At 36.5% G+C, this 20,421-nt stretch overlaps 2 protein-coding genes across 8 annotated transcripts in view; both read left to right on the plus strand.

The window, feature by feature from the left end:
• Positions 1 to 2,709, plus strand: part of tead3b (TEA domain family member 3 b) — a 51,820-nt gene extending 49,111 nt beyond the window's left edge. For 3 of the 7 annotated variants that reach the window (XM_056270457.1, XM_056270464.1, XM_056270459.1), the window contains one exon: positions 1,989 to 2,707. In XM_056270457.1, coding sequence (XP_056126432.1) covers positions 1,989 to 2,102 — 114 coding nt within the window. In that variant the 3' untranslated portion in view covers positions 2,103 to 2,707. Of the gene's footprint in view, positions 1 to 1,988 lie in introns of all 7 variants that reach the window. The other 4 variants (XM_056270458.1, XM_056270462.1, XM_056270460.1 and 1 more) reach the window with 3 other exon arrangements.
• A 5,824-nt stretch (positions 2,710 to 8,533) lies between these two features.
• smpd2b (sphingomyelin phosphodiesterase 2b) lies at positions 8,534 to 18,225 on the plus strand. The gene is made up of 10 exons (XM_056270482.1): positions 8,534 to 8,616; positions 9,082 to 9,178; positions 11,836 to 11,912; positions 12,056 to 12,149; positions 12,505 to 12,594; positions 14,692 to 14,774; positions 14,951 to 15,083; positions 16,403 to 16,507; positions 16,775 to 16,943; positions 17,813 to 18,225. Exons 1-10 carry the CDS (start codon positions 8,567 to 8,569, stop codon positions 18,223 to 18,225), a joined length of 1,311 nt encoding a protein of 436 aa, XP_056126457.1. The 5' UTR covers positions 8,534 to 8,566.
• Positions 18,226 to 20,421: the final 2,196 nt, after the last annotated feature.

Below are 20,421 nucleotides of genomic sequence, written 5' to 3' on the forward strand. Positions count from 1 at the left end.
AGTTATGTATAATTTTAATTTTTAGTTAAAAAGGCTACAGCTGCGTAGCGCACAGAAGCCGTTGCCATGGTTACTATCCATAGAGCGCCTGTCATTCACTCGCGGAGCGCTGTCTCCCTTTCTGTTCACCTGAGAGAACCTGCCAAAGCCTCTCCACTGCTTGTTTGGGTGGGTTATTTGCTGGCTGACCAACATCCCACCCCTCCTGTGATCATGGTTTGACTGTAGGCCTATGTGTATTCAGAGCCAGTGAGCAACGGACTTTCAAAATAATAATAATAAATAAAAAAACTGCGTTAACGCGCGATAAAAAAATTGTCGGCATTAATTAATAAATGCGTTAACGCGATAATAACGCGTTAACTTGCCCAGCACTAATAAAATCATTATCATGATTGCATATGTGCTATTCGGGACGAAAACACCACTTGTGTGATATTTCTTAACTATATTATGATATAAATATAAGTCTATAAAGGTCATTGTAACTGCATTCTATAGGCTCCATCATGCAGCGCGTTGTTGTTAGTCACCAATCAACTGTATAAAATGTAGTTGCGGGGCGGGTGCGTTAAATGCGTTAATAATTTAAACATGTTATATTTTCGCATAACTAACTAATTAAAATAATTAATGAAATCTGTTATATTATACATATATGTATCTGTATGTATATATATATATTAGGGCTGTCAGTTAAACGTGTTATTAACGGCGTTAACGCAAACCCATTTTAACGCGATTCATTTTTTTATCGTGCCATTAACGGCCTTTTTGGCCTAGCAAACTTTGTAGTTTTTTTCACATGCTTTTGCAACAGGACGCGGCATGTGCGGTGCTACGAAACCTATTCATTTCAATGGCTTGTGCCGCGCGAGGACGTTTTGTTTTTCGTCGACCAAAGCGCAAGAGCACACCGCGGTCAAAATTCAAAATAGTTCAACTTTTGCCGCTGTGACGATTACCAGCGCGGCCAATAGAAACGTTTTGGCATCCAAAAAGTTTTGAAAACTGGCGTAGCGCCGCGCATTCCGCGTCCTGTCTGAAAGCACCGGATCTAGCTAGACCGGAAACACACTTGTTGCGAGCCGGCCAAATAGTAGGTTAACGTTACGTTTTGAGTGGATGACAAGCGCGAGACGCCGAAATGGATGCCAATGAGATTCTGAATGGAAAGATTACTTTTAAAAGGTTGCCAAATGGTCCCATTGACGAGACCAAAGTGATCTGTGTGTTTTGTCGTTGTGAATCATCATCAGCTATCATCATCGCAGCACGTCCAGTCTGAAATACCACTTGATGGCCAAGCACACACACACACACACACAGCTGATGCGAATTCTCCGCCCCCTCGTCAATATCAGGACCTCGTCAGTATTTTTTTTTCACCCTTTTATTGATGGACAGAGTTACATTGTGTGAGAGATTATTTGCTCCAAGTGAGAATGTTGAACACAGTATATGCCAATGTTGTTTTCAATAAAAAATATTTGCACAAAGCAAGCCGGTCCACTTTGCCATGTTGATAAGAGGAATAAAATGAGAAAAAATAATGGGACAAAAAGAAATCAAGAGACATTTAGAATAGATAAAAATGTGCGATTAATTGCGAGTTAACTATGACATTAATCCGATTAATCACGATTAAATATTTTAATCGTTTGACAGCACTAAAATATATATATATATATATATATATATATATATATATATATATATATATATATATATATGTGTGTGTGTGTGTGTGTGTGTGTATATGTATGTATGTATGTGTGTATATATATATATATATATATATATATATATATATATATATATTTGTTAATTTTTAAATATTGTGAAATAAGAATTTGGTCATATCGCTCACCCCTAAATGTGTGAAATAAACATTACATGTTTTTTTTTTTAGAATATGAAATCAGTGTTTTATTTTTCTGTAATATAAATTCTCTGAATGTTCTTGTCTTCTGTTTGACTCGCTGCAGGTGGTGACCCACAGGGAAACCCAGGAGACACTACTGTGTATAGCGTTTGTATTTGAAGTGTCGACAAGTGAACACGGGGCACAATACCACGTCTATAGGCTCATTAAGGACTAGCACTGGCCGAGAGCGGTTCTGTCAACAGACTTCTGTTGCTTTGCACAGTCCCTCCGTCACACATATGGAGGAATATGCCAAATTGTCCAAACATCGGAGGAATACGCCAAAATGTTACACAAAACCAAATGTTTTGCTTCTGTTCTGATCCTGGTGCAGAATTTGATTGAGTCTTTGCGGACATAAAAAAATATAGTATTACTCTGTTTAAAAAAACATTTTTGTATTTGTTTTTAAATGCCTTAAATACAAAATGGGTCACATTGGTTTTGTTGCATATACAGATCATAGATGTCTTTTTAAGCTTTGCTGTGTCTCCATGGAGGGAATGTGAATGCGTGGATGGGAAAGAATGTCATGGAAGACAATGTGTGCCGTTTATAAGTGGTGCATGCAGCATTTTACAGTGATATAAGAAGGGTGAATCTCATGAAGAAATCTCATTTCACTCTTAAATCAAAAGGTAAAAAATATGCCTATTTTGAATAAAGGCTGTTTTTAGAGAGAAAAAAAATTGCATTTTGACCTTATTTTAATAAAGCATGTTGCCTCCCTAAATTCTTATCATCATAATGCAACAGAAAATGCTATTCTCATTACTCTAAGACACTAACAGAAAACATCCTGTTTGAATGCAGTGATTTTTGTTTAAATAGCATAAAGGCAGTACTATTATTACTAGCATTACATTGGAAATGTGTTCAAATGGCATAATGCAATAAAATTAAATAATGTTTTTTTTTTCCTTTATGAGATATATATATATATATGAGAAGAAATATTTTTTTGATTTTGAAAAATTACTTTTGATTTTGGGGTGAAATATGACCTGGACATGTTCCTGACCCGTTTCATGAGATTCACCTGCTTTGTAAATGAGGACCAGGTCGGCCAGCAGAGGGTTTACGTTCATTTTTTATTAAGACTCCCCTACTGAAAACACACTGCAGTTTGAAAACCTTTTCCTGGCCTTAAACCACATAACATAAGATTTCAGTTGCTACAAATGTTTTAACACCTGTCGTTTGAACAACAGAAGGGGCGTCAGAAACCGTTTCGCAGGTACTAAAGTATTTTGAGTAGTTGACCCAAATGTGAGTGCCTTTCTTCAAAGAACACAAGTTGATTGATACTCTGAAGTGCCTTTTGACTACCTCTCGGCGTAAAATAGTAGGAATAGATAAAGCGATCGATTTCGTTATGCTACAACATGACAAAGTATTTGACTCTGCTGTTCATTGAAGCTTTCTCCAGATGTTTGATCTGAGGAAAGGTCCGGTTGTTGAGATGTCAAGCCTGACGGTGAACGTGATCGTCTGTCAGGTTAAATGTCACTCTGGTACAATGAGAAACGGCTTCACAGTTGCTGCCCGTCGAGATTTTAAATGTTTAATCCTGGAACAATACCTCGGTAGAGTTGCCTGTTTTTGCCTTTTTAAATCTGTGAATGTTGCATTGCTGTCGTACTTTCTGGTGCTTTAAACCCTCAAAGAGAATGTGTGCCTTTTCAAGCTGTTTCTTCTTTCGTTCATCTTCACCTTCACGTCGTCCCTGCACTGTTTACCTTCTTCTGCAACTACATTTACCTGTCGAATCCTTTCGTTTTGAGTTAAACGTCAGTTTTTTAGTATTCCTGGTGTTGAAGTGTAAAAGGGAAAGTCATTAATTTCACCATGTACGTCGTCGACACAACTGTGTGTTATAGTTCTTATTGCTTGCGCATCTCTTTTTTTTTTACTCCCTTTAGATGTAAAGTCGGTTTCTTTACAATTACTTTTGGATTACATGAATGCACCAGGTGTTTGACATGGTGTTTTTACAGAACTATGCCATTTTAACAGTGCTGAACTGAGATCATGGGTATCTTTTGCTACTAGTGAAAATGAAACCATGTTTATTTTCCCCATAGAGAACTAAAAACTTGAATTTTAGGTCTGATTTGATGTTTCAAAAACCCGTACTTGATAAAACCATGTAGCATTTTTGTTCCACTTGCCCTTTAAATTCAAAGACAGCACAGTTTGTATGGAAATGTTCTTGGGATGGTTTTTTAGTCATGAGTTGGCACTCGCTGATAGCAGTTTTATGTCTAGATAAGTTTTGAAGGTACTGCTAATTCTTGGGTAAAAGCAGAAATTTAATGTATATTGGTACAATCTTAACCTGCATTTTCATGTTTGAACTTCAATGACGAGAGTTTCCTCAATTGTATTTTTTCTTACAGGCTTTTTGTTTCCATTTTTATAATTATTGTTATTATAATTATTAATTTTATGTTTGCTCTTTGACTTTCGATTGATCCTATATGCATACATTGAAAATTTTTGTGTTCTGTTATTTTATGCCATAATCTAAGTGGTGTTGGCAAAAGCTTTCCCCTGTTTTTAACAGTTCGTTGTGGCCTTGGTTACCAATTGTGCATTGCAGTTATGTATCGAATATCTTCAATGTTAGGGGTTTGTACAATATAATCAAAACAATGTATAGCAATACCAATAAAATGGCATGGGTCTCCTTGGACCATATTTCTTAAAACACACTTACAACTTTGTAAAAGTGTCTTATTCTCTTTCACAACAACGAGATTGACAAAAATATGAATGAAAGCACAGTACTGAACAACAGAATATCTCGGCTTATATAACAACTTGTGAGAATTCAAATGTATTGTAATGAATTATCACCAGGTTTACTGACTGTTCAGAAAGAGATAGTATTCCTACAAGAAAGTACTATGGTGTTTTAATATATATTTATACACTGTAAAAAAAAAGTTGCTGCCTTAAATTAAGTACAATCAACTTGGATGTTTAAGTTATTTCAACTCAAATTACATTAAACTGACTAGAAAATTAGTAGAATCTTGTATAACTTAGTTTGACGAGTTACATTTTTCTCTAGAAAGTACTTTTGTGTAAATATTTCAATTCCGAGGATTATTTTTGGCGCGGCCAAATACATTTAAAGAGAGATCTTAAAGGGATAGATAAAATTCTGTCATTTCACCCTCATGATCTGAACCTATATGAGTCTCTTCTGCTGAAAACTAAAGATATTTTGTAACCAAACAGTTGATGGCCCCCATTGACTTCCATAGTATTTTATTTCTATATATCATCTGTTTGGCCACAACATTCTTCATAATATCTTATTTTGTATTCAACAGAACAAAGACATTTATTTAGGTTCAGAACAAATTGAGGGTGAGTAAATGACAGAATTTTAGGGCATTTTTGGGTGAACTATCCCTTTAAAAACATCCCATCCATTACTCACCAACGCATGTGATTGTTCCATCCTGGAAAGCGCTGAAAAGTAACAGTCTTGAAAATAATCTTCACCCGAATAATGAATTAATAGCTTAATTGAAATTAGGCAGTGAACAGTTAAAATAGGACAACTATTATTTTGATCTGTTGTGTACCTGACCAAACAGATTCAATGAAAAGTAAACGTTTCTTAAAGAGAACTCATTTTCCCAACAATCCAGTGATCGAGGCGCTTGTTGATGACGAATCCGCTACGTTGAACGTCGGCGGACTCACGCGTAACGTTACCAACTTCAATACATTTGCTGCAAAGTAGCACTTGTGAGAAAACAAACGAATAAATAAAAAAACTTCTTCTTTTTTTTACCATTGTATTGCAAAATTCTGATTATGCGCCGAACAAACGCGTGTGTCAGTCACAGAGAGACGCTTGATAAAGCTTTATTTTGATTCACGTGAACACGTTTACTCATTTTACAGGTGAAAATTTTAAAGTTAATTGTAAAATGTCCAACAAACGCGTTTGATAAAGCCGAATGCCTTTTCTTCAGAGGACATCTAGATCAGTGGTAACGTTAGATGAGGAAGTCGCGGTCTGACTGGAACAAATGGACAGGATATGAGACTGAAAAGCTCATGAAGAATAGTCTATACCAGAGATTATAGCACCGAAAACTATCTTGGATTGATTGAGTGAAACTAATTCAAGTATAAAGGTAAGATCGGATCTCCAGCATATAAAATTGCATGCAATAGCAATTAAAAGCTTTTAAAAGATCCTGCATCATTTAATCGCAGATTATACTTGCTTTGATGTTTGTTGTTTGCATTGACATTCATTTTAAAGTGTGATTTAAGCGTCTATATTACATCACATGTTTGCACTACCTTCAATAATGTACCTGTGTATGTCTGTGTGTGTTTGCAATAAGTATTTTATGTTCAGCAATGCTTCATTTATTTGATCACTGTAAAAACAGGAAAATATTCAATTTAAAATAACGGTTTTCTTTTTTTATTATATTTATTTATATGGTGTAAATAATAAGCAGCTATTACTATGTTGTTTAATATGGTCTTACAAAAGAAATTAGCCTATGTACATTTTATACATTTGATATGATTACATACAACAGCATTTAAAACGTTATTAAAGATCCTGCATATATATATATATATTACTATGTATGTTGTTTAATATGGGCATACATACATTCTCTCTCTCTCTCTCTCTCTCTCTCTCTCTCTCTCTCTCTCTCTCTCTCTCTCTCTCTCTCTCTCTCTCTCTCTCTCTCTATATATATATATATATATATATACATACATGCATACACTCTCTCTCTATATACACACACACACACACACACACACACACATATATATATATATATAGCCCATATTAAACAACAGTAATAGTTGCTGAGAATTTACGCCACATGAATAACTACATTTTAAACATATAATAAATCAATTAGCAAACACCATCGCACACCTGCAGGTGAAAGGTGCGTGGGAAAAAAAAGACCAACTAAGTAGGTCAAAAAATCTACAAAAAACAAGGAACTCCCGCACACTATCAGTTTGCAAATGAGTATCAAAATTTTATTAGCAACGTTTCGATCTCACGACCTTCATCAGGCATATGAATAGGCATATATATATATGATGGTAAGATTGGCACAAGCTCAGTGGCTGGTCTCCCTCATATCTCGGTCAGTAAACACAGATCCTCCTGGCGCCTGTCAGTGTGTGTGTGGAGCAGCTGTGTCTGTGTTTACTGTCCCTGATGATCATAACGCTGCCGGAGCAAATGTTGATGCGTACTGGTGTTAAATGAATACAGACTGATTTACTGTCATCACAAGCACATGCTGCCATTACCATTCAGATCAGTCAGTGTGTAAACTTGCTGTGAGTTTATGTTAGAACGATCTTAGGGGATTTGTAAGAATCTTGTATCATAATTTCATACATTAATGTCAGTAATGAATGATATGCCATAGTATTACCGTAGTGTGATCCCATTATAATACCATCACGTAGAAAAAAGTGTTGAAAACACTTAAAGCCTTTATGTATAATGCATTAATTATGTGTTTATAATGCATTAAATCGTGTCATAAATAATTGTAACCAAAATGCATTATAATATTGACACTACTGAAATGCATTATAATATTTTCAATACTGAAATGTGTTATTTGTCATTTGATTGAATGCATTACACTGTCTAAAGGTGTAACAATGAATAGATCAGTACTATAATGAATTATAACTGTGGTTACAATTATTCATGAGACCATACAATGCATTATAACATGCATTACAAGGCATTATGTATGCATTAAAAATACTTTATATATATATAAAGACCTTAAGTAAAGTTTTACTTGTTTTTTGTTGTAGTGATGGTAATATCATGTTTTTTTAATATACCATGATATTATAATTTAATATTAATTAGTAGTATTTTTACATTTTGTTACATTTTACATATATTATTCATAATATTCATAAAGAAAATATATTTTATATATATATATATATATATATATTCATACATAAATTTGTATGCAGGGTGTGTTGTGTACAGTGTCACCATGACACAACAGTAAGTGGACCTTTGACCCTCGGGATTGAGGTGGAGCCATAATAATATCCACCAGCAGCCGGGCTTTATGATTTATGAGCGCTCTATATCAGACATGTGTTTCTGATCTGATCTCTGTCTGTGGATTTACTCTCAGTCAAAGGTATTTAAATGACTTGCATGGCTTTTGTTCAGGTTCTTGTGAACTAGTGTCTGTTAGAAAGCTACTGACTAAAGCACACCGCTCTCGGTTTAATGCAGATTTTAGCCAGGTCAGGTAAATATGAAATATATATTTTTTTAGATTGGTGAAGTGGTTTGGAGTTGTTTTGTGTTGATGAATGTATTTGATTTTTAATGTATTTTTTAATAGTGTTTTTTTCACAGTATGTTTCAAAACATTGCTAAAGACAAACCAGTAGCCGCTAACTTAAGCTTTTAGTGCACTATTTAGTGTAAACAACAGTTTCAAACGTAGAGTAACGCTCATTCTGAGAAATGCTCAACTGAATCAACCCCGTTTTGTTGTGTGTGTTGGAAGGCGTCTGAGCTCAAACTGAATTCTCTCATCCATCCTTACAGACCATCCCATAAGACGTATCGCCATGACAACCCCAGAGCCAATCAGATTACGTGTCTTCTCTCTCAACTGCTGGTAAGTTCACGCTTTACATCGATGTGCACAGGATTCTGATATTCCTAATTAATCTATCTAACGGATCCTACTGGGTATATTTATAGGATTCCAACTTTAAAAAAAAAATGGCAAAACAAATTATTAAAATATTTACTTTGTATTAGCTTCCCCTATCTTTCTACAAGATATTTGTTTTCATACCAAGTGATAAAATACCTTTTTTTTTTTTATTCAATGAGATATTTATAATAAATTTTTTTCATTTCATAAAAATTATAAAACAGAAAATAATATGTATATAAACATTTTTACTGTGTGTTGCAGAAATTTGCATATGCAGATTTGTGATTTTTCATTTCTTACTGTTAAAATAGATTTCGTCAAATCTTTTTATTTTCTCTCAAATGTCTATGCACTGAATTGATATCATGAACTAATAAATGCGTAAAGGATGAACACATCAGTTTGCTGTGATTGCTTTAGGGGGATCAGATACCTCAGTAAGAACTGCAGGGAGAGGTTTGTACTGATCGGAGACCTGCTGAATCAGGAACAGCTGGATATAGCGTTACTGCAGGAGGTGAAGCAAACTTGCACAAGTATAGACGTTTACACGTGCACACACACACAAAATATACAGGGGTTGGACAATGAAATTAAAACACCTGGTTTACCACAATAATTTATTAAGTATGGGCTCCTTTTGCAGCAAATAGAATCAATTCATCTTGGTAATGACCGACACACGTCCTTCACAGCGGACTGAGGGATTTAAAGGGATAGTTGACTTTGAAATAAATTTTTGGTATGTTTTAGCTTACCTCAAGGGCATCCAAGATGTAGGTGTCTTTGTTTCCGCAGTAGTTTCAATTTTGATATTTTTAGGTCAAACCGTTCTTGTCTGTCAGTCATATAATGCAGGTCTATGGTCACCACCTCAAAGAGCACGCACAGAGAAGTCCAAATTAAACGTCCAAGTGATCTGAGGGCGCGGGCGCTTCGGTCTACGCAAGCGCCGGAAGTGATCTCTCGCGCGTGTACGTCACTTATTGTTTACACAGAGATTTCGGAAGTGTTACCTTTCACTGTGAAGATCTAAACATATTTAGATATACAGGAAATCGCAACCGAAGACAATTTCGATATATCAACAAACAAAAAATTTGCAACCGCGCGAGAGATCACTTCCGGCGCTTTCCGGCGCTTGCGCAGACCGAAGCGCCGGCGCCCTCAGATCACTTGGACGTGGCTGTGGTTACAAGAGGTAAACACGATATAAATACTGTTCGTTTTCTCACACAAACCGCTCGTTTCGTGTCTTAGGCCATCAATGTGTCCTTACATTTACGAGTCATTAAAGGGGTCATATAATGGTACATGCACTTTTACAAGTTGATTGTACTGAAATGTGTGTTGGCAGTGTCTGTACACAGCCATCATATAATGATAAAAATCCATCCAGTGGTTTTGTTTTAATCTCCTTATATGCTTTCCCCTGCCTCAAATCGAGCCGTTCGAGCCTGTGACGTCACAAGCTCGGAAGCCCCTCCCACGATTGTTGATTGACAGCATCGTTTCAACACAGACCCGCCCTCGCTCGTGAGCCAGCTGTCAATCATAGTCTGCGCGGACCGGCGCGGTCATTGTTGATATGCTGGAGCACTGTCTATGAGCAGAATGGCGTCTAAGCGATTGTGGTGTTCTGTTCTTGGGTGTAATAACGAACACAGTCATTTTAATGTTCCTAAATCCGAACCGCTGAAGACGCAGTGGCTGAGTTTGTTTTCGAAGGGAATATTCCCCACGAGCAACGTCAATGCTCTCATGTTTGCGCGAATCATTTCACACACCAGACTGCTTTATAAACGAGGATCAGTATAAAGCTGGTTTTGCTAAGAAACTGCTCCTGAAAGAATCGGTACCATCTATTCGTGTTCCTGCAGCTGCTCCAGAAAAACTGAAGTGAGTGTAACGTGTTATTAAACTTTATATTAATATTTATATTAATCCTTGTAAATCGCTAGCTGCACGCTTCACAATGAATGCGTCTAAGGTTTACACTCAGGGTACATTACGGCATGTTTTCTATGTATGACGTTCTCAATATAATGCATAATCCCACGTTTATACTGAACAACGTGTTATGGTTATTGTGTTATTGTGTTACAAACGGTGTACGCCAGAGCCGGCTCTTGTGTACGCATAGAACAGAGAGGCGGAGTCAGCAAAGCTCATGATCATTTAAAGTCATATACACTGAAACGGCGTGCTGAAAACAGAGCTGTTTTTTACCAGGTAAAATAAGTGTTTTCTTACAATACTAATGAGAATTTTTAATTACAGTATATTACAAACTTTTAATTTAGACCCTAAAGAATCATATTAGCTTGTACAAAAATGGCATTATATGACCCCTTTAAATCATGTTTAATTTGGACTTCTCTGTGCATGCTCTTTGAGGTGGTGACCATAGACCTGCATTATATGACTGACAGACAAGAACGGTTTGACCTAAAAATATCAAAATTGAAACTACTGTGGAAACAAAGACACCTACATCTTGGATGCCCTCGAGGTAAGCTAAAACATACCAAAAATTTATTTCAAAGTGAACTATTCCTTCAAGCCGTTCCTCTTCCAGAACATTGACCTGTTCACTATGGCCGTGTTTACCCCTGCTATTAAGATGCGTTCTGGTCGATCGGATCACGAGTAGACGAGGCAGACACATACCCGTTTACACCTGGTGTTTTAATCCGTCTCTTTTGTCCACTTTCAACCACTTCTGTCCTGGTTTCTTCGAGGGGAGGGTTTATGGGCGGGTGTTTTTTCAGATCTTTCGATCTAATGGACAAAACAAGCCTGTGCAATTGACACCTGAACTCGACTGGAGTCGACGGAGAAACACACGGAGAGCATCAGCTTTAGTTTCTCTGACAGACGCAAGACCAGACGAACGCTGTGAGTGTGTGTTAGAAATCAGGAATGGTGAGAAATCAGTGTTTCAGTTGCGTTGTCTGACCCCTGGGTTGCTGTTTTTAATATTTTTGATTGTCACATATTCCACACATTTAGAGGAGCCACTTCTCTCACAGTTTAAAAAATATTATTCATCATTAAATGACCTGTTTAAAGAATATGATTCAGATGCGTGACGCGTCTGTTGTCTTTTAGCTGATTGTTGAAAACAGGATTGTACTGTAGAATGACATGTTTTTGGGGGCTGGTTGGTTACAGGTCTGGTGTGAGAAAGACTTTCTGTTTTTAAAGAAGAAGCTTGGCAATGTCTATCCGTTTTCCCATTATTTTAAAAGGTAAATCATCTTTAAATGCATGAATATATCAATGAAGTTCTGTGTCCCTGAAAGGTTCTTCAGGCTTAAATGCACAAATTTATAAGCACAGGGACACAGTTGTGAATGCATTTTCTCTTAAAGTAACATTTTCTCGTCTTCAGTGGATTTATAGGTAGTGGACTGGCCGTGTTTTCCAGACATCGAATCCATGACGCTTTTCTGTACAGATACTCATTAAATGGATATCCGTACATGGTGGGTCTGATCAATTATGTGTACAGACATTCTGCTTTTCTTCTTTAATATAAATGAAGTTTCCTCTAATACATATTTAAGAAATGATCATATTCACAATATAGCGCATCCTTGAGTACCTTATTGCATTTATAAAATACTTAATAATGTACATAATAAAAATATTATGGTTTTAAACATTATTTTACATCCTAACCAGTCGAACCTGTAAACCATACATCTGTTATTGACACATACTTACTACCTGTTGTAAATAAACTGTATGTTCCACCTAAGTGGCGTCAGTTTCCTCTTTCGGTGTCAGGGCTGATTGATGCTCTGTAAAAGGCTTGTTAATGATCTGATCTTTTATCAGGCACAACATGGAGACTGGTTTGGTGGCAAGGCTGTCGGGAAGGTCCTGCTTAACATCAGTGGGCTGAATGTTCATGTCTTTGTAACTCATGTAAGTTCATGCGAAATGTGTGTACGAGTCTTATTTTACTATTAAAGTATTTATTAATATTTTGAATTTACTGTTTATTTTTCATTTTAGTTATTTTATTATGTGCTTTTGCTATTAGCACTTATGTATGGGTGCTTGTTTCCGCCACAGAATGGAAAATAAAAAAGGTAATTGCGACTTTTTATCTCACAATTCTGACTTTATTTCTCACAATTGCATGTTGTAAGGTCAGAATTGCGTGATATAAAGTCACAATTGCGTGTTATAAAGTCAGAATTGCAAGTTATAAAGTCAGAATTGCGAGATATAAAGTCAGAAATGCATGATATAAAGTCGAAATTGCGTGTTGTAAAGTCAGAATTGTGAGATATAAACTATTCTGAACTATCCCTTAGAATTGGCCTGATAACTCGCAATTGCGAGTTTATATCTCACATTTCTGAGAAAAGATGTCAGAATTTCGAGATATAAACTCGCAATTATGTGTTATAAATTGTGAAATAAAAGTCTCAATTCTGTCTTTTTTTTTTCTCACAATTGCGACTTTATATCTCGCAATTGTGACTTTATTTCTCAGAATTCTGACTTCATATCTCGCAATTGTGAGATAAAAAGTCGCAATTATTTAATTTATTTTTTTATTCAGTGGCGGAAACAAGCTTCCATACTTATGTGCTTTCTATTTAGCTTTAATTTATTTTTATTTTTTATTTCAATTTTAATACCTAAACTGAAACTGGTTTCATTTCAGTTAGTTGCTAAGGCAACATTTCTAATGTTCATTTAAGTTTTTTTATTTTAAGTTTTAAGGTAACACTTTACAATAAGGTTCCATTTGTTAACATTAGATAACTACATTAGTTTAGTTAACATGAACTAACAATTAATAACTTTCTAAAGCATTTATTAATCCTACTTTCTGTTCATTTCAACATTTGCTTATACATTATTAAAATCAAAAGTTGTATCTGTTAATATTATGTCAGTGGTTCTCAAACTTTTTCGGTCATTCCCCACTTTGCACTAGGGGGAATTTTCAAGCCCCACTGCCCCCATCGCCCCGACACAATGCTAATGAAATACGTAACAAGCTTAAAATGTTCCAATTTATTGAAGTAACAAGTAGTATCAGTATAGTAACAAGTTGTATCTAAATACAAACTAACTATCTACATCAAATAACAGCAAGTTCAAAAATAAAGAAAATGAAGTGCATCTGTGTCAAAACTTGCATGAAATTCAAAAATAGAGAAAATAAAAGTGCCTCAAAAATAGAAAAGAAATAAAAGTGCCACTTTGCAATCTGTTAAAAAAAGAAAAGAAGAGAAATCCAAATGGCAAGACAGGTCTATTTATCCCTGCATTAGTGACTGCAATGAGCCTGTTTTGCATTGCACAATTTCTCAAAGCAGGGTTGCAGGCTTGATGCTGCCACTCTCAAATCATGTTCAATGTTCAGAGAAATTTCATGTCTTGTCGTAAGCCACTACATAATGACGTCACATATTTTCCAACCCAGCCCTCAGCCCCCACTTACGCATGAAACAGCTTCCAGCGCGCCTGGCCATCGGCGCGAAACATAGGCTACATATCACAGTCACTCTCTACTGTAGTGCGCGGTCTTGCTCCAGATTCCGGGAGATTGGATCTCATTTGCGGGCGTCAAGGAGCCGCTATCAATATGCGGGAGACTCCTGGAACTTCCGGGACATTTGGGATGTCTGGATAAAGATATAAAGGCATAAAAAGGAAAATTTCCTCCCGTTTGGCGCGCCCCACCTGTCATGTCTCTATTCCCCACCAGTGGGGCGCGCCCACACTTTGAGAACCGCTGTATTATGTAATGGACCTGAGCTAACATGAACAAACAAGGAAACTTGTATTTTTATGACCTAATGTTAACAAAGATGAATAAATACTGTAAATTGCTCATTGCTCGTTAACGTTAGTTAATGCATTAGCCAGTGTTAACTAATAGGGCCTTATTGTAAAGTTTTTCATTTAATTTTAGTGTTATTTTCAACTACCAATTCTTTTGTTGTTGAATTTTTTGTTTAACAATAACAACACTGGCATGAATGTTTGTGTTTATTCCAGCTGCATGCGGAATATAGCAGAGAGAAAGATTCGTATCTCCCGCACCGAGTGGTTCAAGCCTGGGAGCTGCAACAGTTCATAAGGTCAGAAGTCTCTTTTTGCAGTTTTACCCATGGCCCAAGCCTAATATAGTTTTTAATTGCTTGATCTTTCAATGAAATGTGCCTGAGATCACACTGATCAGATCAGGGTTTTTGTTGAAAATAAACGTAAGCCACTCAGATTCCTGCTCTGATTCCTCAATGCTCACGACTCAAAGGCACACTAGTGCTGGAGCGGACGTGGTGATCCTGGCTGGAGATCTGAACATGCACCCGGACGATCTCGGCACCAGACTGCTGAGGAACTACACTGGACTACTGGATAGCTTCAGTGAGGCCGCCAACTTTGACGTTAGTAATGCAGTGTGATCCTGTCTGACATCTTGTGATGACTTGTGTGTGTAATGATATGTTGCATAGCTGTCTATGGCCCTGTGTACTCCTGCTATTAAGATGCGTTCTGGTCGATCGGATCACGAGTAGACGAGGCAGACACATACCCATTTACACCTGGTGTTTAAATCCGTCTCTTTTGTCCACTTTCAACCACTTCTGTCCTGGTATCTTCGAGGGGAGGGTTTATGGGCGGGTGTTTTTTCAGATCTGATGGACAAACGGAGTCGACGGAGAAACACACGGAGAGCATCAGCTAGTTGCTCTGACAGACGGAAGACCAGACGAACGCTGTGAGTGTGTGTTAGAAATCAGGAATGATGAGAGAACATTGTGATGGGACGTTTTTTATAGAACCAAACTTGGGTCTCAAGCCGACCAAGTTTTAATCACGTCTGGCAAGAGCGCTTCCCATAATGTTTAATGTTAGGTCAGTAGGCGTCTTGTGTGGCTGTTTGAACGCATTCGACCACATGAGTGTTTACAGTACAAAAGCAATCCGGTCGAATGTGTTTTCAACTACCTCTGGAAGTGTTCGAAAGTGGACAAGCTCAGAACGTTTTAGGCCCTGTTTACACCTGATATTAAGATGCGTTTTGGTCGATCGGATCACAAGTAGACGACGCTACATACAGGTGTAAACGGGGTCTAAAACTGTTTTGAGCTTGTCCACTTTCGAACACTTCCAGAGGTTGTTAAAAACACATTCGACCGGATTGGTTTTGTAGTGTAAACACTCGTGTGGTCGAATGTGTTCGAACAGCCACAAAAAACACTCTTCTCTCCGCCTACTGACTTAACATTAAACATCATGGGAAGTGCGCCAGCCAGACGGGATTTAAACTTTGTCGGCTGGACACCCAAGTTTGGTTTGAAGACGACAAACGTCCCATCACAATGTTCTCTCACCATTCCTGATTTCTAACACACACTCACAGCGTTCGGCTGGTCTTGCGTCTGTCAGAGAAACTAAAGCTGATGCTCTCCGTGTGTTTCTCCGTCGACTCCAGTCGAGTTCAGATGTAAACTGCGCAAGCTTGTTTTGTCCATTAGATCGAAAGATCTGAAAAAACACCCGCCCATAAACCCTCCCCTCAAAGAAATCAGAACAGAAGTGGTTGAAAGTGGACAAAAGAGACGGATTAAAACACCAGGTGTAAACGGGTATGTGTCTCCCTCGTCTACTTGTGATCCGATCGACCAGAATGCATCTTAATAGCAGGAGTAAACAGGGCCTAAGTTATGATTTATAATGACAATCCTGTCGTTAATACCAGGGATGTGAGGAAGGATTCACCCATATATCTGAAAACCCTTTCACACACTCGGATGGTCTTGTTCCTTTTGGGGGAGGAGTCCGGATAGACTACATCCTGTTCAAGGTAAAAGTTAGATTTTACAACAATTTTCTCCTATTTCTATTACATTAAGTGGTGTTTTCTGAGACTCAAACTGTTGCTTATAGTCTGGTTTAATGATCTAAACAAACCCAAAGTATTAAACTTTGACAACTCATCTCGCAGACATACATAAATGATACCTCAGAAATTTCTAGTTTTCTAACTATTCTTCGAACTATAGATTCTTCTATTAGTTTTGTCTTTATTTGCTCGTACACACATAAATGCTGACAGCGCTGTTTCTTGCAGGGATCAGGGGAAGTAGATGTGAGCTGTGAGTCTTTGTCCACCACTAAGGGTCCAGTTCCTGGACAGCCCTTTCCTTATTCAGACCACGAAGCTCTCACTGCCGAGTTCCTGTTTACGCCAACTAAAAAGGGAAATGGATGCAAAGAGAGAGAATTTGGCTGTATTCCAGGTATTTGCGCGTCAGTTTTTGGGATCTTGAAATATTATTACATGTATTTTTGCATGCAACAACAACAACACAATAAGCTGTTTTTTATAAGCAAAAAATTTTTTGCTCCATAATAAAGTTTGGAAATTGACTGTCAAGGTGTTTTAAAGGAACAGTTCACCCAAAAAATATTCATGTACTCGCCCTCATATTGTTCCAAACTCACATAATATATTTTTTTTTTCGTGAAATGCATTAAGGAGAAATCTTCACATAGCTTGTCTGAGAAGCTAGTACAAAAAAAAATATCCTTATTGATCCTTACAGATCCATCAAAAAAAAAAAAAAAAAAACTTTTGGGCTTGAAACATCATGAGTGATTATTTTCATTTTCGGGTGAACTACTTCTTTAAAGACTGTTTTGACATCATCAACTATTTGAGGCTGGTAATATGTTTTTAAAAAAAGGTTTTTGGAAGAAGTATCTTCTATTTGATCAAAAATACAGTAACAGTAATATTGTGAAATATTATTGCAATTTCAAATAAATGATTTATATTTCAATATATTTTATGTATTTTTTTATTTTTTTATTCCTGTGATCATTTCTCTAGTCTTCAGTGTCACATGATCCTTCAGAAATCATTCTAATATGATGATTTGCTGCTCAAAAAACATTTCTGATTATTATCGATGTTGAAAACAGTTGTGCTGCTTCATATTTTTGTGGAAACCGTGATACATTTTTCTTTTCAGGATTCTTTAATGAACAGAAAGTTTTTAAAAAACAGCATTTATTTGAAAGGGAAATTATAAATGTCTTCTGATCAATTTAATGTGTCTGACTGCAAACATTTTAATGGTAGTGTATATGTATGCTTCTCTCTCAGATAAGCTTCCTGAGCTGGTCAACACAGTCAATGAAGCTCGTACTGAAGTAAAGGTGGGTCTACACTGCTCTGAGCGCATGCGCCACACTGCGGCTCGTACAGGCATCATGGGTCTTGTCCTGCTAGTACTTGAGTTAGCCATCGCCGCTGTCCCGTTGTTTGCTCTGGGAGCTGAACAGCCCTTTCCTAAAGCCTCTTTCTACCTGCTGGGGGCGCTGTGCTTTGCCGTCCTCCTCTCTACACTGATGCTATACGTCTTCTACAGCATGGAGGCGAAGGCACTGCAAGGCACTGAGGACCAGATGAGACTGGCACTAAGTAGCCTTCAGGAACGGATTAAGGAGTACCCCAAGGTTTTATCATCGGACCATTTGCGAAATTCCCTTGACAGCAAGGATTCTGTGCATTTGTAACTAAATGTGGTGATTGGAAGGAATACTGAACTGAAACTTTATGAGAAGGACAATGGGTCATTATTTTTGATGTCTTAACTGAACTGAACACAACCGGTTGTAACTATGCAGTTTTTTTTTTTACTATACATTGAGGATAAATCTTCTGGAAACAAAGAAACCAGAAAATTAGCAAAATCATTAATTCCATGACATATCTATTTCACTTCAACCTCATTTGTTCAGTCCAGGTGGCCTCAGCAAACATCCGAGGCTGCAGGATGACTAAAACTCTTATATATATATATATATATTATAATAATTACTTAATATAGTTATTATAATGGGTAAATAATATAATTAATATTGTTTTTAGTAATAATAGGAATATTATTAATAATAATTTTAATGTAGCTTAATTTTAACTATATAACAATTAAAATGCTAAAAAAAGAAACATTAAATCATAAACTAAATTGCATTTTTTTTCTCAATTACTAATAAATTATTTTTATCGAAAAACATAGTTCTTGAAACTTCTGAAATCATATGTATGTATATATTTATGGATACATATAGATTTAGAACCACTGCTTTAGAATAATTGACCACTATGAATCACAAATGACAGCTCATAATCACTTGCTAATTGAATATTCCTTTGTTCACTTTTTTAAATGGAGACCTGCTGAGCAGGTGTTTCTGTCCTTTGTATGTTAAATGTTTCCAATCATCCACTTTTGAAGTCTGCTTTCATTGTGAATGTGAACAGTTATGTTCATGATAAGGCCATTTCGGGATACCAGAAACAACCTCATATCTCCAGCTATTTTACAGTTTCTGTATTGGAAAAGTCAAGTGGAGAAAGATAAATCATATAGTGCACTGTAATAATGCTGCCATTTAAATTGTTTTGTCAAACCACTCCATAACGGTGTCCATAAAGATATTTTCCTTTTGTTTAACCTGGCAACAACCTCATTTATCTCTAATATAACTGTTTTGTTACACAAGTCTACCTTTTAATAAATAAAAAAAATAATTTTTCAGCAAGCTGGTGATGTTTTATGTTTATTTTAATGTGATACTTGCCACAAGGGTGCAGTGTTGGTTAGAAGAATTATAAGAATCTTTGGTGAGTTAAGAAAAGGTTTCATGGTAGCTATTATTATTACCCAAATATACAGTATATTGGCAGTTACTGCATTTAGTGGATATTTGGACTAGTTTGTTTTGTTTGAAAATGAAGTTTGGCCTTTCTCAGAGTTTGCAAAAATGCTAAAATAGACATATTACGCAACTTAAGTGATCACAGCAAAATTAAGTTTTTAATTGGTGTTTAATATGGTTATTTATTCTCACTTAAGTACAAGAAGAGAAAGTGAGCTCTCCTCGTCTTTGTTACTTAGGACAAACATTCATTGTCTGAAAGTATACGCTGTCATGTGCAGTTGACGCATTGAGACGAGACGTTTGTGGAGCGAGACCCGCCCATACAGAGCCCTTCTCGTCTGGGTGTGTCAGACCTGCTGTCTGCACATGTGCTGTTACTAATGCAGGCTGATGGCCTGATGATGAGTCTTCACACTTAGTCATGGAGGTTCTCAGCTTAAGCTCTCATGGCTGCAGTCTTTTGTTCATATTGGAAAATATTGTCTCAAATAAATAGATTGGAGCAAAAACACATTTGTAGTGCAGCGTAAACTGGAAATGATATTTGAGACATTATTTGGAGTTGCTCAGATCTGCAATCCTAAACCTTTCTGTTCTTTACATGTTAAACTTGATTGACAACTTTTCTATATTTGGATCTATATTTTTTATATATATTCAATAGTATATATTCAAGGTTTGTGATTGCACAGTACATTCAAGGCACCTTCATTGGGGCAAAACACAGTAACATTTTTTGACCAAGTTATGACCAAAATCAGGTCTTTTAGACTATGAACTGTCTGTGACAGATGGGTCAGGCTTCAGTACAGAGAAAAATGTGAGAAAGGATATCAACTTAATTTCTATAATAGTATGGTAAGCTAATTGTAGGCGCAACATGCTTTTTTTATGGTCATTTTTACTTCACAATAAATGCATATTAATCAATGTAATTCCCTTGATTTAGCCTGTGCAAATATATGTAATAATAATATGTGTAAGATTTCATTATTTAACATAAGTTTACTACTTTATTAATCTTAGTCAATGTTATTTTCAACA

The sequence above is a fragment of the Rhinichthys klamathensis genome, unplaced genomic scaffold (genome assembly GCF_029890125.1).
Source record: "Rhinichthys klamathensis goyatoka isolate OS25496 unplaced genomic scaffold, OSU_Roscu_1.1 h1tg000303l_1, whole genome shotgun sequence".
Taxonomy (NCBI): domain Eukaryota; kingdom Metazoa; phylum Chordata; class Actinopteri; order Cypriniformes; family Leuciscidae; genus Rhinichthys; species Rhinichthys klamathensis.

What these genes read in the sequence shown, in the direction of transcription:
- smpd2b (XM_056270482.1), top strand. Translation starts at nt 8,567, where the DNA reads ATGACAACCCCAGAGCCAATCAGATTACGTGTCTTCTCTCTCAACTGC. An exon ending in ATATAGCGTTACTGCAGGAG is followed by an intron (nt 9,179 to 11,835) that starts GTGAAGCAAACT and finishes GGTTGGTTACAG; the next exon opens with GTCTGGTGTGAGAAAGACTT. An exon ending in TTTTCCCATTATTTTAAAAG is followed by an intron (nt 11,913 to 12,055) that starts GTAAATCATCTT and finishes TCTCGTCTTCAG; the next exon opens with TGGATTTATAGGTAGTGGAC.